General features: G+C 39.2%; 1 protein-coding gene across 1 annotated transcript; it reads left to right on the forward strand.

The window, feature by feature from the left end:
- Window positions 1-27574, forward strand: FZD6 (frizzled class receptor 6). Its single transcript, XM_030446227.1, is given in 21 exon segments — window positions 1-81; window positions 239-633; window positions 20065-20261; window positions 22434-22995; window positions 22997-23038; window positions 23040-23093; window positions 23095-23134; window positions 23137-23268; window positions 23271-23308; window positions 23310-23333; window positions 23335-23454; window positions 24943-25032; window positions 25034-25072; window positions 25074-25093; window positions 26363-26412; window positions 26415-26464; window positions 26466-26588; window positions 26590-26631; window positions 26633-26740; window positions 26742-26794; window positions 27302-27574. Coding segments are annotated over 20 exon segments (2130 nt in total). The 5' UTR covers window positions 1-81; window positions 239-453; the 3' UTR covers window positions 27468-27574.
- The last annotated feature ends 237 nt before the right edge of the window (window positions 27575-27811 follow it).

Here is a 27811-nt window from a genome sequence, read left to right on the forward strand (position 1 = left end):
GCGAAGGCCGAGCACAGCGCTCCCCGTGGGCGAGGCGGCTCTCCCCGGGACGGGGCGCAGGGGGGGCCGCGGCCCCGCTGGGTGTGTGGGGGCCGGGGGCAGCCGTGGGGGCACGGGGGTGCGGGGCGGTCCCGGCGGGAGCTGCCCGGTCTCCTGAGCAGGCCGAGCTCGGCCTTCGGAAGGGTGGTCTCGGTCGGGTTGTTTCTGCTCTTAATGTCTCTCCTGGCTTTTCCTGCAGCGCTCAGAGGAAGAAGGGATTTAGTAAAATCCCGGTCAGCCAAGATGGAGAAACACCTAAAAGAGCGGTGGGGAGTCTGATCGTCTGCCTGGCTGCCCGTGTCCTTGCCTTGCGCTGGAACCTGCAGTGGAAGATGTTTTTTCCTATTTTTGTGCAAAGCCGATCTGTCTGACTACTGAACAGAGCTATGTGCTGAACTTTGAGATCCTAACAAAATGAGAGTACTTGTGTTCTCTGCGACTTGCACTTTACTTCTCACAGTGGTGCGAGGGCACAGTTTATTCACGTGTGAGCCAATTACTATTTCCAGATGTTCAGGAATGCCTTACAATATGACTTTTTTCCCAAACATCATGGGACACTATGATCAGGACGCGGCTGCTCTCCAAATGGAGGTAAGTTCTTGCACCCCTAATGTAGGATGTAAATAGTAGCACTTGTGAAACAAACTTTTTTTGCCACTGTGAAATGGATTGTGATATCTGTTGCACGGAATGACAAGATGGATAATGTTTAATGAGTAGATATTTAAAGCTTTTTGAAGTGAACTAAAGCTGCTTGATTGTATCAGCACTGTGTAAGGGAGCCATAGGCACCCTCCCCCCACGTCTCCTTGGATCCCATGTTACAGTGGAAGAGGAATGGGTGTAGCACAGCAATGAGGTTATTTAGAACTCCTTGGCAGAGCTGGTCACATATAGCCCAGGCACCACACTGATACACAGAGCAGGTCTTGAAATTCTCTGGGGATATTGCTTTTGATATCCTGGCCCACCAGAACTTGGGTAGTGCAAAAATAATGCTTAGAAGTTGCTCTTTGCTACTCTCTTAGCTTACATCTACTAAGGAGAGGTGCCTAAACTTGTTTGTAGTCCTGCTCTCCATAGTGGCTTTTGCATTTTTTTGTCTTCTGACTGTATGCTGAAACTTCTGACTGAAAGAGCAACTACCTTCTGTTTTTTGCCTCTTCTTTTTTTGTTTTTTTTTTCTGAAAACAAACACTTTCATACCTGAACAGATTGTATGTATGGCTCTCTTGAGAATATGCCACCTCGTGGAAAGGCTTTGCCGACAGCAATAGCTATGAAGGGAGAGAGCCTCTCTGGGTGAGAGGCCTGTAAAACAAGTTTTAAACCTGTTTTAATAATGACTTCTCAGTGGTAAGAGGAGGGGGAACATCTAAACCCAGGTCTTGAAAAACTGTCCTGTGTTGTGCAGAGACTGAAGCAGCAGTTGAAAATTAGGAAGTTTCTGGTTTAAAAAAAATATTTTAGGTGGTTTTGGAGGTGGCTACCATTACTAAAATCTTACTTGCATCTTCTTTACAGAGCTTGGAGGAGGAGCTTGGTTCAGATGCCAAAACACTTTTTTAGCGCTACTTGGGATAGTCAGCATTACCTGTATGGCCTTTAGCTGCCAACTTGGAAGGACCCAGGCACTCATCTTGCATAGTTTGCCAACCCAGTGTAGCTGTATTGAGGAATTCTGGTATCAAATGTTAAGACACCTGTATGCTAACAATTGAATTTCGCAGATCTCAGATAAATTATGAGCTTTTAAATTGGAAGTTAGGCTGTAGGCTTCAGTTGTAAACTCTGCAGTGCCTTATCTAATCATCATTTGTCAGGAATGCTTTCCACAGCGTATGCTGCTTTATCTCTTCAGGTATGCTGCTGGTTCATACTTACTCTGTCTTAACTGTAACTGTTGAGCCAGCTTGTGTCAGTATTTGTGCCTTCCAGTCATGTTGTTACTGCAGAGAGACCATAGAGACATTTTTATTAGTTTTGCTGTGACTGACTTTTCTGAACTGCCAGTAACTTGTGCCTAGTGCATGCTTTCTGGGTGGAGGGAGTTGCTTCTGGAAAGGCTTCACGGGTTATTCATATAGCTGCTTCATAAAAACTATGGCAATGGGAAATAATGTTTTTTTCTCTTTTTCAATCCTGTCTTCCTTATAACCACCTCCGACTACTGCTGCAGTGGTTGATCAGTACTCAGACAGCTGACTGGGTGGCTACGTAAAACAACAGTGGCTATTAGGATTTGATTTCCCTACCCTGGTTCATTTCCTTCCTAGAGTTCGGTCATTGCTTCTCTCTGGCCTCTAATTTGGCCTACCTACCTCACTGCTGTAGCGCTGTGCTGACATTTCTCAGCTCCCTAATGTGTGGGTACTTCTACCTGCCTTTATTTGTGATTCAGCAGTGCTGATTGACTGCTTGGTCAGACTGAACTTTTCAGACAGCTGCTTTACTGGTGGAAGGGTAAGGAAATTTTCTCCTGCTCTTGCAGATCTAAACTCATTGCCTGATTCAGCTTGTAGCTTGTGTTTGATCTGTTGCTAGTGGTTTGATCTGAGTAACTCTGGGAAGCTTAGGGCTGGTCACTGATGGGCCTTTTTTGAGAGACACCAGTGCATAGCAATGTCACTTACTTACACATTTTAATTGGGTTCTACATTACTGGTGCCAGTAATGGCACCAGTATACCTAGTCCATGGTTGATTGCAACAGAGAGCCTTCTCAGGGTTGTCAAATGGTTGTTTTTCAGGAGAGTTGGTGCTGCAGTTGAGGAGGAGCTGTTGACTTCTGGGATACTGTTTAATGTAATTTTGCAGGCATAAAGAGGCAGCAGGTTGGGAGGTGGAGGAGACTTCTGTTCTTTCAAGAGCTTAAATTTTTCTGTAATTGGTAGTTCAAACTTTGTTCATACCAGAGAAACAATTTTAATATTATGTTGGTTAAAACTTCTTTCTTTTGATCCTCTGTAGGAAAGTTTAAAGACTTTGTTTTTAATTCCATCTCTCTCTCTCTCTTTCCCATTCCACCCCACAGCCTGTTCTCAAAACTGGGCATGGTCTTAGGATGTAAACACTGGGGTTTGAGATTGAGGTTTGTAATGTTTTCCTCACTTTATCTTAACTTTGAAACTGCGTAATCATATAATCTCAGGGTATATGGCAGAGACTTTTTTCAAGAAACCAAAGTATTTTGGCAGAGAGAGTCTTTATGTTAGTCCTTTTTTTCTGCTCCTGTACCCTCTGGAAACATATTGCCATTACTTATCTGGAGTGTTTACTCCTAGAAAGAGCAAAGAGTTGCCAAGGGAACAAGTCTTACCTGAAGGTGAAGTTCACTTTCCAAAACAGTGGTAGCTCCCTCCTGTGTCCCACTGTCAAGACTCCACAGGTGTGTTCTTGTGTGGGAAGGGTGTCTTGTATGGCCAGAAGAGCTGTGCTTGCCATCTGCTGGAGCGCAAAGGATTCTGTACAGTTTCTCTACTTACCAGAAAGGTGTGAAGTTGGTATTTTTGGGATGGTGTCTTCATAATGATCCTCCAGGAGAGAGTTGTGTGGAACCACTGTCTCAGGTGATGGCTGTCCTCCAAGAAATCATCTGGATCACCAGCTGATTTGTGGTCTTATGTTTCTGCCTCATATATCAACTGTTCATAATAATGTGCTAGAATACCAGAATAGTGAACTGATTAGAGCAGGGAAAAAAAAAAAAAAAAGTAACTCAGTCTTACAGCCACTGTTACAGGTGTTCTGGCTAGTGATGATAGTCTCTCTGGGATAATTTTTTCTGCAAAAGAAAATAAATAATTTCTAGTTGCTCCCTCCATTTTTTTTTATTTATTGCTTCCTCATTTTTATTTTTTTATTTTTTTATTTATTCTGAGTTTTCAATTTGGCAGACTTGAGTTTAAGCTACTTGAGTTTTGCTTCATATTTGGATTAGCTTTGTTTATACAAAAAGTGGTGATTTTAAGGAAGTATAACCACATGGCATTGTGGTGTGAAGTTTTGTGAATGTTTGCTCAACAGCTGCATGAGGGTGAAATATAATTCTTTGCAGAGGCTTGCAGTGTCTGTATCTCAGATCAGTTTAACAGTAACACAGCTCATGTTACTACTAGCTCAGATTGGGAATCTGAAGATCTAGGGTTGTCTAGTGAGAAAATGAATGGACACAGCAGAATAGCTTCTTCATTTCACCTATGCTGCAACAGATGTATCTCCCTCTCGTGGTCATCTTTAAAATCCAGTCACTTCTAATTCCAAAGTAATTCCTACTTTAACTATCCTGGAATGTGTTGTCAACATAAGGCATTATTTCCAGCAAGGCAGAGAATATTACTATGCTGTAACTTTTTGTTCATATCTCTTTATCTGTTCTGCCACAGTTCTGGAATGTGTCCACTGTAGACAAGGCCTTAAGACTTCCTGACCTGGGTAAGATCTGTGGGTCTGTGGAAGTACAAAGGCAAAAGGCTTGCCAGAGTTTTCAAAGCAGACTATACAAACCACTGGAAAATGGCCCACAGAGAACAATGAAGTACCTCAAGAGAGACTGGAAAAATGGTTCAGTAGTGACATTTCCATTTGTTTGAGTTCATGACCATGTGCCAGAATACGTATTTGTCTGTGGAGTGTTCAGTGCAGTTTCCCTGCAGCAGTGGGAAAAAGTGTCACTAGGATTGGCATAAACTAGCAAAATCATTTTGATGTGGATTAACTAGTACCTTCAAAAACTTAATATTGATGTTCTGTGAAGTAATTTTTTTTAGTGCAATGACTTGAATTAATTCTAATTTTTTATTTAATGGAAGTAAATTAACATGGAAATACTTCAAAAAAACCTGGAAAGCCAGTGTCTGGCAAGTTCAAATCAGTACACAGATGTGTGCTTGTGTACACACACAGGGAGGAGGAAGATGTCCACCTGCTGCAGATTGGGAGTTTTGAGGGAAATAAGTGCTACTTGGTGTACAAGGTTGTTATTGTGATGTTCTGCAGAACAGCACAAATGTGAATTTACTGAAAACTCTACAGGCAGGCATCCTGTCTCTCCTCATCCGTATGAGCAGCACTTGGTGTAATACATGACCAGGTAGTACTTGAAGCCTAAATCTCTCTGCTGTTAAATTTTCCATAGTTCAGGTTCCATTGGGAAAGCAATCAATATTCTCTATCTGCCTGAAGTTAATGTTTTGTCCCTGATGCTGCCCCAGAGCCTAAGCTGGGGAAAGGATGCAGAGTTGTAGACATTGACCCAGTGTAACAAGCATCAGGAGTTTATTACATCATATTTGGCTTGTAACCTTTTTGCTGTTTCTTTACCTTGTATCTCTGGCATCACTAAGGGGCAAGGAAGACTTGTCAAGAAAGTGGTAAAAGTAGCATGCTGTGCAACATATGCTAATTAAGACAAACTAAGGTAACTTTTCTACCTGATCAGAACAAGGTGATGGTCATAAAGGATTTTGGAGGTTAAACTGTTAAATTGCTGCTTGTTAAATGAAATTTGGCAAACGCTAAAGAGGTTTTTTTATAGACTTTTCACATGGATTCAAGGGAATATCAAAGCAGTATGACTGACTTCTGTACTGGGTGAGTCTCTAAAAATGCAGAATAGTTGGCCATGAATAATTCAGTTTTGAGCATAATCAGGTCACTTGCAGAAAAGCTTTGGCTAAGGGATCAAAACCATATGCTTCTGTGTCCTGTTGTACTATACCATAAAGTCTGGGAAGTGCATTTTCATTTCTGTGCTGTCTTGCACTCAGGTGTTCCAAAGAAATGGAAGTCATCACTGATTGTTACAGCAACACATTCATAACCACTTTTGCTGATTCCTATAGTTACACTAAATTACAGCCACTAAAAAGTCTTTTTTACTTGTAGTACTGAGGTCCTCCTTCATTAGGTGTAATTAGCTTGTGCAGATTGCCTGAAACCAGTCAGGCAAATGTGTGTATTCCTGCTGTTCTGGCTTTAAGTGTATTGGTCATCTGCAAAATTTAATGTTGCTGTGTCTGAATGGCATTTCTTGTCTACAAGATAATGTGTGCTGCAATGCAGTGCTGCCTTGGTCCTTGTTCTGGAAGGATACTGCTTATAATGCATGGGGGTCCTAAGTAATGCCTCCTTCATGGATAGAGGGTGTTTAACTTAAGTTAATTTGGGTTCACTGAGATGGTGCTAACCAGATTCCCAGAGTTATTCCCAGAGCCTCATCTTTATTCATGTTTTGAGATTGTCTACACTGGAAAATAATTTGGTGCTACAGGAGTGATTTGCTAGCTAAAATTGTTAGCAAACTTCTTGCTTGTCCACTGCATGAGAATACGAGGTGCTACTCTGGACTACATTTAGGCCAGTCCTACTGTGCATGATGTCTGAAGTTGATCTACAGAGGATCTCCCAGACCTTTCTCAGTGACCTTTCTGGGAAATACCATGGTATCCTGTGGTTGGTCCCCTGCACACTGCTATCCTCCCACAGTGCCCTGCCCAGTGTTCATGTGCAGCTGCAAGTCCTTGTGGTTTTTGAGTCTCACTTTGCAGCCTGTATTTAGAACCCTTCCTTCTCCATACTTGTATGCTAAGTGTGGTCACTGGCTAAACTAATGCACCATAGGTATGGAGTGATGGACTTAGTCCTGTGACTATAGACTGCTCAAGAGGGACATCTGTGAATGAATGAATGAATGGAGTCTTGCAAGCTTCCTTGAAGCAGTTTGTACAGAGAAGGAAAATGCGGATGGAATTTGGAACTGCTTTGTCTTCATTGATAAGTGGTGGTTAGGGCTTGAGAGGTGAGCCCATTCTAGTGGGAACACATCTTTCAAGCTGGGGAAAGCCAGCATTGGGTAAAAAGCTTTCAGACACAGAAAAGTGTATTTGAAGCTGGTATTTACCCTTTTACTTCATCACTGACACCTGCAATTCCAAGATCCTCTCCTTGTTTTTAAGAAGTGTCTGCTGCCATGTGGAACCTCATGAGCTTCACCTGGTCAATAGCAAACCAGATTTGGGAGGAAAAGCCTTCTGAGGGTTCTGTGGTGACCACAGTTTCATAGGTGAAACTCTTTATGTTTTCTTCCTTTGAACAGTAGACAAGTGGGCAAAATTGTATACCATTGTGTGCAAGTGACCCAAACTGTTTTCCCTTGGCTGTCCATGATTGTCAAACTGTGTGGGATTAAGCATCTTGTTCACAGGTCACATACATTAACCCACGGCAGCTCTGGCAACAGCAGCTTGAATGTCTTGCAGGCCTTAGGGAGCCACCAAGGTACATTTGTGGACACTTTTGCAAGGCTCATGATGCTTATGTCTTCTACAAGTCTAACCTAGGAATGAAAGAGGATTCTGATGCCTCCTTCCTGAAGAGGACTTCGTGGTGTTTAGGTGCCTTCTGGCAACTGTGAGACTTGCTGTTTGTCCACATCTGCATGAGTCTTAGGGCTCTGCAGAGCCCATGCCCTTGTTGCATGGAGGTGGAGCACAAGTTTAGTTTTCCATTTGCAAGATGGATGTGATATTCACAATGACAACTTGGCTGCAGGATGCCATCTATGCCTTCATTGATAAAGATCACAAAAAGCAAATGGTCCAGGAGAGGAGCACATGGCATTGGCTTTTTCTCTGTTTGCTGTTGCTTCAGTAACCCTTTGTGTCAAATATGGTTGCTTTGGCTCCCCTTGCCTTTTTGGACCTTTTCTGTGTATTGTGTGCAGCTGTGATTGCTGCATCCACGGCAGCAGTTTGCTTGCCAGAGGAAAAGATGCAGCATGTGGGTGCCCTCATCTCCAGAACTACATGATGAACGTGTTTGAAGAGTTGCTTGCTTTCTGCATATCTGTGAGAAGGAGAGGTGTGCAGGGAAGTGCAAGAGCTGTGTAAGCAGCTGCTATAAATGGTGCCAGAGAAAGTTATTATCATACAAGGGCCGGGCCAGGCCAGGCCTGGATAATCAGTCTTTGCAGGACAGAAAGTGTGTCCATTTACCAAAGATGTCTGCTCCTTTACATTCCTGTAGTGAGACAGACAAATACTTCCTGGAGGAAAGAAACATCCAACTTTCCTGTACCTAAACTTCTGGTAGATCAAGTTCTTTCAGAGGATAACCACATCCTTCCCAGCTTGGCACATGCTGTATTCCCTGGAGGGCCTGCATAACTGGATTTCTTCAGTCCCAGAAACAACTACAGCTGCCTCTCTCCTGTTCACAAAGCACTTAGTGGCCAAACTCTCCACACATTTTTCCTGGATACAAATTTAAAAGCAGCTTTTCAGAGTGGGACCATACCCATACAGCCTCGTGGTGGCCTGGCACTACCCAGTGACCCCAGCTCTGGACTGCTTCATGTGAGCCAATGCTCTTGCTAGGAAGGTACAAGGTGCACCATTTTAAGCAAAGCTTAGTCCAGCTGGGTGGGGGAACTCTGGGGTGTATGGCTGGAGCTATGAACAAAAAGTTGTATGCTGAATCTTAACATGGCTCACAGATGATAAGATGGAAGGGTACAAGAGAAGGTGGCCTTGAGTTTTTGTAACAGAAGATACAGGGAAGATAAGGGGAAGGAAAGGCACCAGGGCCAACAAAATGAGTCCTGTGGGCTAACAGTAAGGAACCAGTGGCTAATAGAAGCATTCAGAACTGGGCAGAACAGGAGGGTTCCAGCAAATGACTTCACTGTGTCAGGCATGCTTCCTGCCACCCTTCCTTGGGTGCTTTGGTGCCTGTGGATGGGGCTGAGTTATTGGTAAGGGTGGAGGCATCTCCCTGAGATTGAGCTGACTTGTCATAGGTCTTCATGTATCTGCTCCACTGGTTGCTGGTACAGGTAAGGGTTTGGTAGCCCTGGGGAGAAGTGGAAGGTCTCCTGCAGGAAGTGTCACCCCTGTCATGTGTCTGAAGCCTCCTGGTCCCTTACTGGTTGGGCAGCAGGGTAGGCCAAGAGCTGCTCTTTTTTTTTTTATGCCCTTGGTGGGCCTGTCAGTGGCTCCTGTGTCAAACAACAGTGTTGTTTCTCTGCCTTCTCCAGTGCCACCTCAGGTGATTACCTCTAGGGTATATGCTGCCTTTTGCCTGCAGCACTGTAGGAATGAGATGCTGGAGGAAGAAGGAAGAGGTGCCATTGCCTATGCCTCTGATAAGGAGGTGAATGCACCCACAGAGGCATCTGTGAGGGAGAAGAAAGGCAAATGTAAGTGCTTGACTGCCTGTGAGATTACAGTAACACAGCTTGAGTTCTCCAGCTTCTCATGGATGAAGATTTTTGCAATGTGATGGAGATCCAGGGGATAATGATAGCCAGGGGATATAGAGTGTCTCCTGTTGAAGGGTGGGAGTCAGCTTACACCAGGCTACACCATCAGGTCGTGAGAAATTGGGAAACTCTCCATTGCCTTCTTAATCTCACTAGCAAGAGGAGACGGGATTTAAAGTGTCAAGGATTTGGGTTGAGATTTTGGAACAATGGAGGAGAGAATTTGTGAGACAGTGCATGCCATGAGGCTCCTGTAATAACATTATTAGCTTTGTTAAGAAACCCCTTTCTTCATATTTGGATATCTTGCATTTGGAGGAAGGAAGAGGGGATAATAAAACAATGGCATAAAGGAATTAGCTTCTCTCCTTACCACTATCTCACTTGATCCTTTAGAATTCGAGTACTTTTAAAAATATTATTTAAAAGCAAGTTGTTTTTATTGCTTTCTTGCCTCTCCGGTTGGTCTGTGTCTCACAATAAATAAAAATTAACAGTAAAGAAAATTTAATAAATAAAATTAATTTATTTAAGATGCATACATATATCTACAGAGCAAAAATTATCACAAAAGAAATATACCCCTGTGGAATATAAGAACTACTTCCCACAAATACTTAGGAATGAAGTATCACTTTTTTTTTTTTTCCCAAAAAGAGATTTTATGGATATCCTTAAAAAGCTTAAGTATTGCTTTCCCTATTAGAATTTGTATCTACTCTGAATAATAATTATTTTAATTTTATTATTTCAGGCTGTAGTGAAGATGGTAGCTTTAGAAGTGAATTTAAAGTGGAAATCCTGTTTTTCCATTTTGTGCACACTTAGCTTCCCAGAAGCAGTGATTTTACAGAAAATTGCTGTCGATCAAAATTTACAGCAGATGTTGGATGCTAAGTATATAGAAAGTTGGCTACATGGTGAAAGCTTCCCAAACACAAACAAAATGAGGCTACTGTACAGTTTTCTATTGTTCTGAACTGTCTGTGGTTTGTGACTCACATTCTCGGGTCATACGTTTCTAATTCTGTGTCTAACTTGTGTTGGTCTATGCTTCTGTATTACTGAGAATTCATTCAGAAGGTCCTGTCCTCCTTGTCAGCTGGTGTGCATGACGGAAGTGATATATGCACACTTTCTAAGCCAGTTTATTTGATGGTCAGTAAAGCATTTATTACTGTACTGCATGGAAATTGTTTATAATTACTCATTTCTGTAAACTTTCACTAATCCGTTCACTTTGTAGTGGTGTAAGAGACATCACTCGGGCATGTGCAAGTCAGATGCCTGAGAAAACAGAAGCACAGAATGGTTTGAGCTGGAAGGGACCTCAAAGATCATCTTGTTCCAGCCCCACCTCCCGTGGGCAGGCACATCTCTCACCAGACCTGGTTGCTCCAAGCCCCATCCAACCTGGCCTTGAACAATTCCATGGATAAGGCATCCAAAGGCTCTCTGAGCAATGTGTTGCTGTTCCAGTGTCTCAACCACCCCCACACTAAAGAATTTCATCCTGATGTCTAACCTAAATCTGCCCTATTCCAATTTGAAGCTATTACCCCTTGTCCTCTCCCTACAATCCCATGCACAGAGTCCTTCCCCAGCTTCCCTGTAGGCCCCTCCAGGTACTGGAAGGCTGCTATAAGGTAGGTAAAGATATCAGGTGTGACTTCTTTGGAACCAGAGCAGTAACAGCTTCTGCTGGCATTCCCTTCAAATGAGAAGCTTTTTAATAGGCATCAGGCATTCTATCAACAGTCTTACTGGCAATCTTCGAAATTGTATTCTCCATAAAAGATTAAGTAATAAATCCATTTACTCCTTTAATATGTGGTAAATACAGGAAAAATTTAAGATTATTTTGAAATTTTTCTGCTGCCACAGTCCAGGTGTAATGAAGCTCTGTCTAGACTTCAGATGATTTCCAGGCCTGTAAGAATGCTTTCCCTTCAGTTAACTTAATATTTATCTGTCTTTTATTCTCTGTACAGTATACATGGAGATAAAACCATATATAATTGAAAGCTTTGTGTAAATAGCTCAGTTCTGTAATGCTTGGAAAAAGTCTCTCATGTTTGTTTTGGATTTTAAATTGCAGGGGCTAGAATAGCTATAATTAGGTCAAACTATAATTTAGGTCATAACCACAAAATACAGTGAATTTTGCTAATAAGCTATTTTGGAAAGTATTGTAATACTTTTACTTTAGTTTGTTGCAGAGTGTCTTCTTGGGGACTTGCAGTTTTCTTGTTCATATTTCAATGTTTCTAATGTTTGTTAGAGCTAAGAAATATAGGAATATATGTATTTTTATTTTGTACTTAAGGAATACATAAAGAAAAACATGGACTTAAATTTTTTTACCACAGAAAGAAATTTTGTAGTTGATAGTTAATGCAAAACAGTCCAGAGCTCACAGAAGCAACACAGCAGAATATCCTGCTTTCTTTCTGTGTGTATTGGCAACGGCAATGGCAAGTTAGTGGCCTAGTTAAGGGGGTTTTGTTTTGCCCTTTTTTTTCCAAGTGAGTGTCTTGCTGCCCTACTGAGCTCTGAAAATTTTCTGCTCTGTTCCTTGTCCTTTACCTGGTTGGATTTCTCATTATACTTCTATCAACTTTGGAGAGCTAGTGTGAAGGTTCACAGCTGAGGATGTATTGAAGTATATTGCATATGTAGCTGTGGGAGTGAATGGTAATGAAGACTTTGCAAATATACTCACGGTTTTGTTGCAAATATATTGAATGTTTACAGGATAGTACTGGCATCTGACTGCTGTCTGATCAGTCTCTGAGCTGCTGGGGGTTACAGTACAGTGTTTTTAAGATCATCTGCCATCTAACTTTAAATTGTGGTGCTGCAGGTGCTCCCTGGTCATCAGCTCACACACCTGTATGGGAGAAGACTGCTGGGAGCAGTTCAGTTTATCAACTCTTGGAAGTTAAGATGTCTCTTTTGTTCAGAGCCCTAAATAACTTGTTGCCTTTGAAAGCCCATGCATTGCTTCTGTTGTTCAGCTGAAGGCCAAAGATGAAAGCTCGTATCTTTGCAAACATATTTTACTGCAGAACAGCATTGTTTGGTTGACTTGCTTGTTTACTCGTTTTTCTTTTTTTTTTTTCCCCCCACTCAGCTACTTTGAACTCCAGATTGTGTAGGAAAAATTTGTGCCTTTCAAACTTATACTTGATTTCTACTCTGACAAAAGATGTTGTTCTTATCTCTGTGAACACTAGACTGATTACATTTAAAAATATAAGCTTAAACATGATTGTGTTTGCCTTCTATTTTGAACACTGTAGAAAGTAATGTTCTTTGTTTAAAAGCAGCTTTTAAAAATATTCACATGCTTTCAGTGGTTTTCTTTTGCCTCTATCAAATCGGCATGCACTGATGATGCATGTTAAATGTATATATTCATATCTAAAATATTTTTATCAGTGCCTGTTTAGCCCTGAAAAACTTCTAGGGGAGTTACCCATGTAATTTTTGACTGAGGTTGGAAAATACAGATTAAGACTGATATTTGCTGCTGGCAGCAATAGTCAGTTATTTACCTGCAGCTCGGGTAGTGGTGTAGGCCCTGTTTAAATCAATGGCAAATTGGTTCATACTGTTTCATTAATAGTTTAAAAGATGATTGACAGTGCACCAATGGCACTAATGTTCCTAAGTTTCTGTTTCACAGCTCTGCTGTTGAAGTAGCAGCTTCTAAAAAAGGACAATTTTAAACAAAGTAGCTAAATCCTTACCAACTTTAAAGTGTCTTTAACTTGGCTTGATCTAAATCTACCAGTATAGCATTCAACTGGAAGAACCTAGTCTTTTCTCAACGTTGCTTTTTCGTGTGTTAGGACATTTATCCTGACTTAATTGATTGTGCATGAATTAGGAGTCAGAGTTCAGCTGGTTCACTGTGGCCGTGAGCAAACCCCCCTTGCCAGCCCATCTGGGAATTGTACGAAGGCATTAATCTCTCTGGGTATGATGCTAATCTCGTTCACATCCAGTCAAGAATAGCTCTATTGAAACAGTAGTGTAGGATTAAATCAACCATGCCACACTTGTTTCACTGTTTTTTAAACAGATTATCATTATAAAGTGGCTAAAAATACCATGAAGATTAATTGTTAGGAGAGCTCAGAGTATAAAGAGTAATTACAGCTTATTCTTTGGAGACCATTTATATACACTGTGGTTGACAGTGCCATGTTTCCCACTTATCACATATGAAAGTGTCTTTGTAAACATATTGTGTTTTGTCTTTGAGTTTGTGCTTTATAATGACACTTAACTGCACAAGTTGTGTTTGAATCTAGTGCTGTAAATTATTAATTATCATTTATTAATTATTAAGATGAGGTGTTTCTTCATGTAAAGCAGGTACATAGTTTTATGAATGACAATGTTTAGTATAGATGGGAATCTGGGATACACAAAGTTGTATGACTGTAGAAATTGAGATTAAAGCCTGTGTTCACTTCCCTGATTGAAATACATCCTTGTCACATACCTAACTGTGTAAAGTTGTTGCTTTAGGTCACAAGATTAGTATCATACCATGAAACAGGTACCATTGCTTAATAGTGAGGCAGCTGGTGTCTTTCATTGTAACTTAGTTAACTTTAGTTTTAACTAACAGAGTACAGGTGAACATTTTTACTTGCTTGTTGACACGTTTGTAGTTACCATATATCCCAAACCTCTGATAATTTCTGGTAATACTTTTCCCAAACTGAGATGAGGTAGGACAGAGCATCTATCTGCTCTCTGCTTAGAAAATGAGCTTGTTGCTCTTGTGTCTTGAACTTGTAAGCCTCCTGAGCACAAAACAAACAGAGAGTCACACACAGTTCTAGGTTGCAAGTTATTTGTTGCAAAAATGTTTAAGAGCCATTTAGTCTGCACTCTGCACCATTTATCTTCATCTGCATCAATTATGTTATTGCTTAAACCTTAACTGGATTTGAGAAGTAGTCTGGCTTTTTGCTTCTGGATAAAATATAACATGGGCATACTTTGTAAAGGATCTAGGATTTACTAAGTGAGGTGTTGGTGTTTTGTTCAGTGCAGAGGTTATTCCTCTCACTGGCTAACAATGTTCTACTCCTGTTGATCTTTTGACCATATTCACAGTCCACAGTGGGTGTTGGGTATGCTTCATGAGGTTCATTTCAGACCTTTTTGCCCTGTGCAGAAGCTTCCCAGTGCTCATGCCATTCTCACATTCTGCACTGACAACACAGTGGAAAGTTTGCATTTCACAACCCTCAGTTCTTCACTGTTGTTTGAGGCAGCCCTTCTGCTGTTGATAGACTATATCATCTTTGGCTTCAGAGTTGCAATTAGTTTGCTGGAGTTTTTTGTTTTGTTTCAGATTGTGACTGTGTTCTTGACTGCCTCCTATTTACTGGGTTTTGCTTCCCATTGACATGAAGATGAGAATTTACATTTTAGGAATTTTACTGGCTTTGTGAGGCTCTTTTCTTAGTTTTAAAAGTGCCTTTTTTACTCAATTTTTAGCACTGCTATCACCAAATCTGCGGGTTTTCATCTCTGTGTCACATCATCTTCATGTGACAGGGCAATGGTTTCTAATGCTGGATAGGTCAAGTGCCTGTTCATTTGGTTGTGTCATCTGCATATCCTGAGCTTCCTGAAAAGGACCATGGTACTAATTTCTAGATTCACCCACTTGGTGAATCTACGGGTTTAATCTTGGACTTGGATGCTCAAGGCATCAACACATCCATTTGTGCAGGTTACCTGGCTAACCACTCGGGTAAAAAATGATTGATGGTTGAGAAACCCATGATCCAGATGACACAGCCTTAAAGTAACCAGTTCATACTCTGCATGAGCTTGTGATCCTGGTTTTACACTTTTTGCTTACACACTAACCGACAAGAGTAGTGAAAAGTTTGAATTCAGTGAGATTTTGCTTTTGTGGTATGTCAGGAATTGCAGACCTATTATCTTCTGGAATGAAATGCTTCCAAACAGGCTAGCTGGAAGTGAAGCCCACATTTAAAGATACCTAATTGTTAGCAGAGTTTCAGGCACAAGTAACAAACTTTTTCGCTGTTCTTTAACAATAAAAGCAGACAGTTTCTGAAAATAAAAATCCTGTTTCTGTGTACTTGAGGCAAAGATTTACATTTTCTAGAGTTTTTTTGGTTGAAGGAAATAGTTGTCTGTAAAATCTATTGGAGTTTTTTGGTTTGTTTTTTTTATGTGGACTCAATAACCTAATTGAAAGGGGTGTTATACTGTCTGTTATACTTTGGTTTTCAAAAAGGCTTTGTCATGGTTATAAGCTGTTTTTTAAAGAAACCTAATGGGAACTTGCCTTTCCAATGCCTAACTAAAGAACAGGGAGATAAGTAGGAATAAAGAAATGTTTTGTCACCAAGTAGGGTATGAAATCATTAGCTGATAGTTTTTTCCTATAGCAAATAGATTACTAAATTATACCCCCAGTCATCTCTACTGAAAACTTCTGACACAGAACTAACTCCTAAATGAAGAATCACAGAAGAGGGGTGGATACTGAATTTGCTAAGAAAAAACCCCAGTGCAACTGACTAAAGAGTTGTAGAAAGGTTTTGTGATAGATTAAATTGGACAGCAAATTGGACAACAAATTGTAGGTGAGTTTTAGGGAGGGTAAATGCAGAGTAATGAATATAGGAAAAATAACCCCCCACTATTCATACCAGTAGATGTGCATGGTGGTGTTTTAATTTCACTCAGAGAAGAGTCTGTTGTCATTGTGGGCCGGCGTTTGAATGTAGTCAAAGCAAATAGGAGGCCAAGTATGTTTTGAAAGGAATAGAAAGCAAAATGTAAAATATTATGCTAATAAAAAGATAGCAGGACAGCAAAATGATGTGGTAAAGTAGAAAGTAATATGTTAACTGTCAAAACATGAAAGAGTTTGCAAAACCAGGAGTTACAGTAAATAAATGCAGTATCTTCTTGACAGTGCCTGATTAAATGATGCAATATAGCTTACTGCTGTAGTGTTTACAAAGGCTGTAAGCATAAATGGTTGAAAAAGGATTAGATGTGTTCTATGAAGAAATTATGTTTGTATCTGGTGTTTCAACACAGTAGTAGTTATAGAATCCTTAAGGTTGGAAAAGACCTCCAAAATCATCAAGTCCAACCATTGACCCAGCACCACCAGCCAACTAAACTCAAGTCCTTAAGTGCTCTGTCCAAGTGTTCTCTGAACACCTCCAAGGGATGGTGGCTCCACCACTTTCTGGGCAGCCTGCTCCAATGCCTGACCGCTCTTTCTGTAATAAATTTTTCCTAATCTCCACTCTAAACCTCAGGAGAAAAACTGTGTCAAAGCCTTTACTGAAGCCCCAGTTGCACAACATCCACAGCCTTTCCCTCATCCACTAGGTGGGGTCACCTGGTCACAGAAGGTCAGGTTGGTCAAGCCTTGCATAAACAAGGTGATGTTATAACCTGCAGCTGGTTTCCTAAAACGTTCACTGTAGGAAAGCAGGAGGGATGTCAGCTTGTCTGTTTTACACTTTCCTTGTTACCAGCTGTAGTGAGAGTGGGATGGGCAGCTAAATGCACATTTGGTCTGACTCAGAATGTCTGCTTGTGTTTTCAGAGCATGAGACTTCCTACTCCTAACTTGTGTTCATACTTTCATGTGTCAAAGGGAAATATTTTCAGTAAGCTGAAAAAACAATTACTCTGGCAGCCAAATCCTTGGATTTGTATTCTGAATAGATTACAGGCTGAGCATAGCTTTCTTCCTAAAATATCACATTTTTGGTTTTCACAGTTAAGGTAATTTTCCATTTAAATAAAATATATTCTTTAAGCAACAGTATTTAGCCAATTACAATGTGCTGTACTAACATTCATGCTAACATTTAATTTTGACTTATCATTATCTACATCTAATATACAGTATTGCATTGTGATTCTTGTTAATATAGCTTTTTAAGTATTTTCATATAACAGAAGCTCTGTTAGAATGGTAAAGGTTGGTTTATGTCCTGAGTGTCTTCACTAGGCATCACTTTGGTTATAATAATTTTCTGTATCAAGGGAGCCAACTTAAGAGATGTAGCCTTACTAGCTATATTGGAAAATTGTTAGTTGATAATCAAAATAGGTAGTAAAATATGTCTTTAGTTTAAGTTGGTTTCATAAATTACTTGTATAATTTTCTAGAAATTCTTAGTTTCTAGGCAATATATTGCTGTTTTACCTCAGTCTGTAGAAGTTCCTAACACCCCAAAAAAAGTTAATTTTTTATCAACTGATATGAACTGTGGTTTAAGGAAAAAAAAAAAGGCATAACAATCAAGACCTTTTCTATAATACTTAATTTCAAAAGTAAAATCAATTTCTATAGGAGTTCTGTATGACTACACAGGCTATTATCTTTATTTTGTTCAATGGCAGGCAGAACAGAACAGAAAAATTATAACTTAACTGGAAAGAAAACAGAGGAAATTTAATCCATTCAGTCTTAACTCCTGTCTATTTTTTTCATCTGAAGCTGCATAACATTCAGGAAATAATGCAACTCATGGAACTGGAGCACATTAGACCAGAGCTATACTTCTCTCCTTGTCATAAAATACTCCAGGTGTGGGTTCCTGCGCAGACATCCAGTGTGGAGATCAGACTTCTGTGTACCTGCTGTAATGGCATCTGCAGATGTGGCACACAGCTGGAGTGCTCTGAGAGATGGTGCCAACATTTATTTTTTTTCATAAAGCATTTTTTCTGTTATTAATCTACCTTATATTCTCCTTCCTCATTGCTCCTCGCACATTCCTGTGTTTGTTTTTGAGATTCCTTGTGGGTTTGTAGACATTCCTTTTTGAAGGGGAAAACGTATTTATTAACGTCTTTCCTTTTGAACGGCATGACCAGTGGTAAAACTTGCTCTTGAGTTATGGGTGCATATATAGTTGGGGCAGTTAAAAGCTGACAAAAATAAAGATACTGTTCTGGGCTCAGGAGTTAATCTTTCCTTTACCACCCAGTGGTTATTTGAGATACATAGCTTTTAATGGCAAAGAATCAAATAAATTTCTTACTTTTAGTAAAGTTCTGCCTTCTTCAGAAGTTTTGTGCAGCATCCCTGTTTATCAGCACATTTCAAAGTGTGTTAAATAAGATGAGTAGTGGACTGGAGCATTTATTATACAAGGAAGGGCTGAGAGAGCTGGGTCTGTTCAGTCTGGAGGAGATTGAGGGAGAGATCTCATCAGTATCTATAAATATCTAAAGTGAGTATCAGGAGGATGGACCAGACTCTTCTTGGTGGTGTTCAGTGACAGGACAGTGATCATACACTGCAACCCAGGAAATTCAACTAAACACAAGGAAAAACTTCCTTACTTCAAGGGTAACAGCACATGAACAGGCTGTCCAGAGAGGTTGTGGAGTCCTTTTCTGGAGACACTGAAACCCAGTCTGGATGTGTTCCTGTCTGAGCTACTCTAGGTGATCCTGTTCCAGCATAGGGGTAGCCTAGATGATCTTCAGAGCTCCCTTCCAACCTCTGCCATTCTAAGATTCTGTGAAATACTGTTTCAGCTTTCCTGATGCATGAATTTGACTGTTTGTGTGATACAAAGATGCTTTATCCTGAAATACAAGAAGCATTTAATCAAAAAGCCTACGAAAAAAGAACTGCCCCTACCTGGCAGGTGGTGGCCCTTGCCCATCTGCGCTCTAATGTCCACGTGTCCAGAGTCACCAGGAGGCCACCAACCCCTGGATGGCTTCTTCAGTTGTAGTTCTGCCTGTGCTTGGTTAAGGAGGAGGGTCTGCTTTCACAGCCCCAGCACCTCTGCTCCCTTCTGCTGGCCCCACTGCTTCAGGCATGTGGCTCACTCAGAAGCCCAGGAGCACTCCTGGTGATGCTGTGAGTGTGTCCTTCCTTGCTTCCATCAATAAGCTGCCCTTGTAAGCACACAGCCCCTGCAAAAATGACTGACCACTTCTGGGTTGGCTGAAGTTTCCATGCACAGTAGTATTTTAGCTAAAATAATTTACCCTGATAATAAAGTTGATAAAATGTAAAGAGAGGGCGGGCTTTGTTTGTTTGTTTCTTAAAGGCTTTTCTGTAAATGATGTACTGAATGAAAGGTGGGGGAAGTTGCAGTCTATGAATCCTCTAGTGTGAACAGTCATCAGCTATTGACTACCTAGTGCTCAGTATACAGGTAGAGAAAATCTCAGTTATGTTGAGATCTCAAAATATGATGTTTAAAAAAAGGAGGATTATTAACATTTGAACCTCATTAATCAAAAACCCCAAACTTCTCTGGCATGAGAGAAGATGATGATTTGTGCAACATACCATTTAGGACTGAAAATGTAACTTAACAAGAACTGCAAGGGGAACAGCACCTTTAAAAAATGCAGGGCACTTATTTAGAAGCTGATGGGTAAAGGAAGGAACTTTATGTTTGGCTATATTTTTGAAAATTCTTGTGGTTTTGTCATACCTTTTGGGTGTTTAAAAATACCAGGTTTGAATAGTGACAGATTGGCCAAGATCCCCGGGGCAGGGGCTGGGCTGGAAGCACTAGTAGAGCGTCTTGTTACTCAGGCCAGGTTTTCTCTTTGACAGCTACTGAACAAACATGATTTTTTGTGTCTTTTCATACCTACAGATGAACAAATGGGAGCCATAGTGATGGAAGTTAGTTTTAATGCCTTTGTTTATTTTTTTGAAGTTGCTAACCAAAACCTTTTTCTTCCTTGTAGCCCTTTTTTGCGCTTATGAATCTTCACTGTTCACCAGATATCCACACATTTCTGTGCAAAGCCTTTGTCCCTGCCTGCCTGGAGCAAATTCATGTGATTCACCCTTGTCGAAGCCTCTGTGAGAAAGTGTATTCTGACTGTAAACAGTTGATAGACACTTTTGGAATCACATGGCCTGAAGAGCTGGAATGTACCAGGTCAGGTATTTTCTATGTTGACAGGTGGTGGGGGTCATATTTTCATATTTGACCAAGACCAACTTGAAAATCTGGGGCAGAATGTTAAATATCAGCTTGCTGTAGCTTCCCCTTCACTGGTGACTCTGCAGTTCTTAAGCATGTGACTATTTTTTAATTAAAACTATTTTGTCATTCAAATGATCACCTGTATTTCCTGCATGTGACTTTTCTGCAACAAGGTTCTGTGGCAGTTCCTTTCAGTATTTGGATCCCTGCAGAAGGAAGCTTTTTACTTCTGTTTGTTTCTTAAAATTTTAATAAATGCTACAGCATAGATTTTGCTTTGGTTTCTGATCCCTAAACTAGGGATTATCTGACTTAATTCACAGGGGTTTTTGTAAGTAATTGCTTATAAAATAGTGAAATAAATATTCTGTATTTGAATGGACACAGAGCATTAAACAGCCTTATCTCATTCCTGATTGCTTAAATGTACAAATTCAGTTTTGTGTTGCTTTTTCTGTAGTGCCTGCAAAACTTTCTTTTTTTAATTTTTACCTTTTCTCAAAGTTGTTCAGGTGTCTGTTCCAGAGAGAAGACAGTTAAATACTACACATGGGCAAGAGATGAGTCTATATATATTAAATGGAAACCACTGATACCACTCCAGTGTAACCTTTTTGAGGTTCTGACCTTCAACTGCAGATGTTTATAAATTACTAAGGCCAGACGGGTTTGGTTTTTAACACATTTTTAGGGAACGAATTGCAGGAAAGGAGCAGAGAGTGGATCCTCAAATCAGTTTTTCTAACCCCCCTGCAGATGCTAATCTGTGATAGGGCAAAGGGAGAGCTGGGACAATAGTCCTGTGCCACAAACCTTGGTAGAAATCAATATCACAATGAATGACTAATGACATTAATGCAGTTTCCTTAGTTCTGCAGAGAAAATGAGAGCTGGGGGGATAAAATGAGAAGATACCAACTTTTCCCATCTAGTAAGAGCTTTATACCAGTGGTACCACTCAGTGCAGCACAAGTCTTCAAGAATTCTTTTGAAATACTAGGAAAATTACAAATTAATCCAGTTATTTGACTTATTTACAAATGACATTTTAAACCAAATAGTGTTTTTCAGGAGTCACTGCAGCTTTAAATTATTCTATTTACTGAAAATTATATCTGCCCAATAGCCAATACAGGAAAGTCCATGTTCTTTAAAAAAGCAGAGATATTGCTTTAGCCAGTGGAAGAGGAGCTGGTGTGAGGATTGGCAGTAACTGGAATCTGGAGATTCACACTCTTGTATTCTTACAGACATTCATAATACCCATTAAGACATGGGAGAATGAAGTTTGTGCTGTTCCCATGCAGTCTGGTGCAGCCCATGGTTAATGAAAGAATCTGCTACAGAATCAGTTTTCATAATGATTAGTTTGGCTTTCTTTGGGCACCATGATGATAAAGAAAAACAAAGAACAAAAGGTTGTGGGTTTTTTAGCTCAAGTTGAGCTTGCAGACTGACATTCAGGGACTCATATGATAGTGTTGCACAAAGAACATTCTGGTAACAGAATCTTACCTTAAAAGCTGGAATGCGAAACTTGTTCTTTTAAAAATCTATGCTTAAGCTTGGAATGCATGTAAATATATACCCCATTTTGAGTTATACTTACATAATCTAGTTTGAAGATACGAACAAAAGAACAAAACAAAAAAAAAACCCTAACAATAATAATATACTATTCAACAGTTATTTCTCTAGGTACTGTCAGGCTTCTTTTTTATGTTCCTTGATTGAATCTTGCATTTTGGGAAGATGGTTTGCTGTCTCACACAGTCTATGTAGGTTTTAAGGAAACAATTACTGTAAATATTCTTATGTACGTATGCAAAAATTTAGTAGAATTTAAGATTCTAAAAGAACAGTTGCCATTTGGTAAGTCTTTTATAAGCAATAAAACAATAGATAGAGAACAACAGCTAAGCAGCTGTATTTCAATAGCCTAATCTGAAAGTATTTGAAGTGTTTTTTAAAATGCCACATGATTTTATTCATATAATGCACATTTTGCATTGTCTGCAATGATTAACAGTTCTTAGAATCAGATTTTTTTTCATCGTTATGAGAAATAACTGTAGTTTAGAAAGAAAGGTATTAAGATATTCTGTTTTCTGTTTGTTCATGTAGACTTGTCAACTGTGATGAAACTGTTCCTGCTACTGCTGCCGTAACCACAAACATACACGGAACTCAGAAGACTCCAAGCCAGACCCGAAGGGATTATGGCTTCTGGTGTCCACGACACCTACACACCGCTGGCGGACAAGGCTACAAGTTCCTAGGAATTGACCAGTGTGCACCCCCATGTCCCAACATGTACTTCAAAAATTATGAACTAGATGTTGCAAAAAGCTTCATTGGAATAGTTTCAATCTTTTGCCTTTGTGCTACGCTTTTCACGTTCCTGACTTTTCTGATCGATGTTAAAAGGTTCAGGTACCCAGAGAGGCCAATCATATATTACTCTGTCTGCTACAGCATAGTCTCTCTAATGTACTTCATTGGGTTTTTACTTGGGAACAGAACAGCCTGTAACGAGGCAGATGATAAGCTAGAAATTGGTGAAACAGTTGTTCTTGGCTCGCAGAACAAAGCCTGTACTCTCCTTTTCATGGTTTTGTATTTTTTCACTATGGCCGGGACCATATGGTGGGTGATTCTTACAATCACTTGGTTCCTTGCAGCAGGAGAAAAAATGGAGCTGTGAAGCTATTGCTCAGAAGGCCATGTGGGTTCCATGCAGTTGCATGGGGAATACCTGGCTTTCTAACCATTATGCTCCTTGCAATTGAACAAAGTTGAGGGGGACAATATCAGTGGAGTTTGTTTCGTGGTCTCTATGATCTGGATGCCTCTCTGTACTTTGTGCTTTTGCCTTTGTGCCTTTGTGTTTTTTTCGGTCTCTCTCTTCTCTTAGCTGGTATTATTTCTTTAAATCACGTGAGACAAGTCATACAGCATGATGCAGAAACCAGGAGAAGCTAAAGAAATTTATGATCCGAAATTGGAGTTTTTAGTGGTTTATACTTTGGTACCACTTGTAGCACTTCTTGGATGTTATGTCTATGAGCTGGTGAACCGAAAAATCTGGGAAACAACTTGGGTGTTTGACCACTGTGACCAGTACCATATTCCTTGTCCTTACCAGGCAGTAGCAGTTTCCTTTATAAGTAATAGTGAAAGTTAATAAGCAAACGCCTTATGCATCACTGTATCTTCTGTGCAGTTAGTTAAATTATTTTCATATCAATCAGTTCAAGAAATGCAATACTTAGATACTTTTTGTCAGAATTGGTGGTATTCATATTTTGCTTTGAAATCTTTCACTAGTCAAACTGTTACTAGTCAGCACATTAAATTCCAATTGGCAGTTCTAAGGGAATAACATAATCTTTAAAATAGTTCAGCTTCATGTTACAAATTGTGTTGAGAGAAGTAACTCCTCACAATCTGTATTCTGAAAAGTTAGGTGCTCAGTATTTGTTTCCTGGCTCAGTATCAAAGTACCTAAGATTAATTCACATCTATTTCAGTTGAAGCTGGAATAACGATTCTTAAAAACTGAGTCTATATGGATTTAAAAATTTTACTTATAACCATAGATATAAAATCACACTTTCCTCTTCTTTTCTTCAAAGTGTAGAAGTGTAAAACAACTTGGAACCTAGGAAAATTTGTCCATGATAGCTGTCATTTGCAGGCTGATTTTCAGTAATGTGAAGAAATTTAAAAAAAAAAAAAAAAAAAAAAGAAGGCAAGTCAACAGCACTTTTAAATTCTGGAGGTGTTCATATTAAACATTGACTCTTAAAACCACATTTGTTGAAGGGCTTTTAAGTAAATCTGCCCACACTCAGGTATTCTCTATGGACTAAATTTTTTGAAAGTACATAAAGACTCCCTGCAATCACAAGTAATTTTGTGGTTTGCTTTTTTCCATTTAAGAACAAATATAAAGAAGACACTATCAGTAAGACAAATGCAGTGTCTTGTGTCATCTTTCATTGCTTTGCCCCTTACCATCTATGTTTTCACTGCAATAAACCATCATTAAGAAGAGAAATACAAACACAGGCATTATGGAATGATGAGGCTTGATCCTTTTGCATTCTTAAACATTCTCATACCCTCAGTGCTGAGTCACAGGCAGCATAGGAGCAAAAGTTAATCTCCTGCTGAGTTAAATGTCTCGGCTGCTATGATCATGTTCTGCAAATAGGTAGATCAATTTTGGCAATAACCAGAAATTACTGTTATTGCCTGCAGCTTCTTGAAGCATGATGTCTACTCTGATTAACTCCCAGTGCATCTATTTACTGTTTCTTTTAAGATGAAGGGATAAATCTTATCTGAAGGACATAGTTACTAATACTGTTACCTCCAATTATCTTTCCTTTAAGTTTAAAAGAATAGTATTTCCCTCTGACTATCTGTCTATGTATTCAGCTGTAGACATTTACCAGGTCCAACTTGACTGTACATGTCTCATGTTGTGCACAGTACAAGTCTCCAACAAAGAACAATTATAAAAGGAGAAAGTATCTCATTTACATAACTTGCTTCTTTTCTGAGTTTAAAAAATGAACCAACAAGTGTATTTTATTCTTTAAATTTGTTAAACTTTATTATCTTCCAGGCAAAGGCACTAGCAAGACCAGAAATATTTTTGTTTCTGATGAAATATTTGCTGACATTAATTGTTGGCATATCTCCAGTCTTCTGGGTGGGGAAGCAAAAAAACTTGTTCTGAATGGGCCAATTTCTTCAAACAGGAATCGTAAAAGAGAGTAAGAACAATTTTATTTTTTTTTTAAAGTATATACTTGGAATTAATAGTATTTCAGACATATTTCTTCAATTATAGCTCAAGTAACCAAAATGTTGTCCTTAACCTTTCTTTTTTGCATTCTAATGGCTGCATATGGGCAATCAGGCAAAATTCCATTGGAATCTGTGGAATCATGTGCAATGATTTTTGACACAATTCTTAGAAGATAAAAAAATATTTTCCTCTGCTGATTTGTTCTCTTTCATAGAGCAGAAGCCATTGTTTCATTTAGCATTCAGTCGAATGAGGGAAGATGATTTCAGCCATCAGTTTAAATCCTTTCATGTGTTCTGACTACTGCATTGGCACAGTACTTAGCTGTGTTTTGCTATTATGCAATAAGCAACATCCTCTGCTTTTCTACTCTGCCAGTCTTGTCATGTTTTTAAAATTAATTTTTATTGAAACCCTCCTTAGTATCACTTTTATTGTATTAAGGTCTACTGTTCTTTTTTATTTTTTTCCTGAAGCAGAATACTTCAGGTTTATTACTTAATATTAGCATATTTATTTCTATAGATTTCAACAGATTATAAATGTCATTTCCATTTCCTTATAGCTGTCGTTTTTTCCATTCATTTTTATTCTTTGATTCTTTCTTTTACAATTATCTGTGTTACTCATAAATTATACTGTGTTTTTAGATATTTTTATTTCTTTGGATTTCTCAAGGCAGCAGTCCTTAAGCTCCTTTTATTTTTACATTTGCATTCCTTGATGGTGGGCTTACAGTTTCCTTTGCCTCTCTCCTCTTTTTCCATTTCCTGTTTAATTTCTCTTGTATTTCACATGTTAACTGCCTTTCAGCTATAAGAATTTAAAACTAATTAAGTCAATTTTATAATGCTTACCTTTTTTTTTTTTTTTCCACTTTAACAAGGTTTACTTTCATAAAGTTAATTTGGTAATACAGCTTGTTTATGAGCTAATCCTGCTTTTCTCTCTTAGATGACTAATCTGCTGAAGTCATTGGATTTACTTGCAGAAGTAAGAAACTGTAGAAATATGCATTATTTAATTGTTCCATAAGACATCATTATTTTGGAAGCCATTATAATCAGATTTTTAATTCTCCTCTTTTCACAGAATTTTTTTTTCTCATAGTCATTAACATCCAGCTCAGATTGCATCATCCTTTGTTCTTCTCGTGTTTTTTGTGTATAAAGCCACAGTACATTGTATCTAAGGTTTTCTCTTCATTCAGTGAAGTGCTTGCATTTTCTTTCAGTCCAATCAGTGAGAGTCGAAGAGTGCTACAAGAATCATGTGAATTTTTCTTGAGCACAATTCCAAAGTTAAACATAAAAAGAAGCACTACAAATCAACTTCACCACAGACTGAAAGTCATTTCCAAGTCAATGGGGACGAGCACGGGTGGCACAACAAATCATGGAACTTCTGCAGTAGCAATCACCAATCATGATTACTTAAGCCACGAAAATGTTGCAGAAATTAAAAACCTCCCCAGAGACATCTGAGAAGGAGATCGAGGCAGATGGGAACAACAGCCCAGAGAGTCGAGGAAGGTGAAAACAGTGGAGATCAAATGTTATCTAGTTCTAAACTGACCGTGGATCAGGTGGAAAAAAGAAACAAAGCAGATAGCATGTTGTGATATGAGTAGTGTGGCTGAGAGTATGAAGAGACTAGGTGAAGGAAGGTAAGGCTCTTTAACCTCAATTTTTGCTTGTTTATGTGTATTACCACTATTTTGTAAGTGCCTGTTTCTTCTGTGGGAAGAATCAGTGTACTGCCAGCACATAGTTAACCCCAGTGGCTGTCCCGAGTACTGCCAAGTTCTTACAAACTCTTTCATACAGCCATCTGTCTTTACCATTAAGGACTATTTTTATAATTTTGAGGGTTTTTTTTCCTTTTAAGTGTTGGGTGTTGGCGCTTCAGCTTGTAGAATATTTTTGTTACTGTTGAGCAGTGACCCTCAGAAATCTGTGGCTCCAGTGCACTTATTTTGAGAGGTGACAAGCCTAAAAAAGAACAATGGTGACCCTTGGCTTGGAAAAGTATGCCAGAATATATTGTGTTCTCTTGAAAAGAATGTAGACTAAGATATATTGTAATTTCATCACTGAAAATGTATTTTTTTTTTCCAGTGTAATGCCCTGTGCTTAAATTGACTTTCAATGTCTTATTTCTCACTATTTTACAGAATAACTCCTAAAAATGATTTGATTGAATCTCCTCCACTACAAAGCAGCTGTTCCCAAATACCTGATATCTCACAGTCAGGGTCTGTATCACTACTTGTCTACTCAGCTTCAGACACCAGAAGAGAGTTGGATTCAGGAAACAGTTCTAACCCTTTGAAAGACTGAAATTTATATGAACATTTTTCATTATATAAAACCAATATGGATTCTATGTTACACTGGAAATAACATATATTCTGTGCCTTATTAAAAAACACACATCTTGCTTTGCACTTAAATGAAAGTTCTGTTGTGGGGACACCTAGCAATAATGTACTATATTTAATCCATCCAGGAATAATGGAAATTGAAGGTTCTGTAGGGACACTGCTGGATTGACTAGCAGTATTTATGAAAAAGATGAGAGAAACAAATATTGCTCCAAATATAAAGCACACTTTGTAATGAATCGCATTAAAATAATGCTAAAAAAGCACTATTAGTTTTCAGAAAGTCATAAAAGTTCCATC

Source organism: Calypte anna, chromosome 2, assembly GCF_003957555.1.
Source record: "Calypte anna isolate BGI_N300 chromosome 2, bCalAnn1_v1.p, whole genome shotgun sequence".
Taxonomy (NCBI): domain Eukaryota; kingdom Metazoa; phylum Chordata; class Aves; order Apodiformes; family Trochilidae; genus Calypte; species Calypte anna.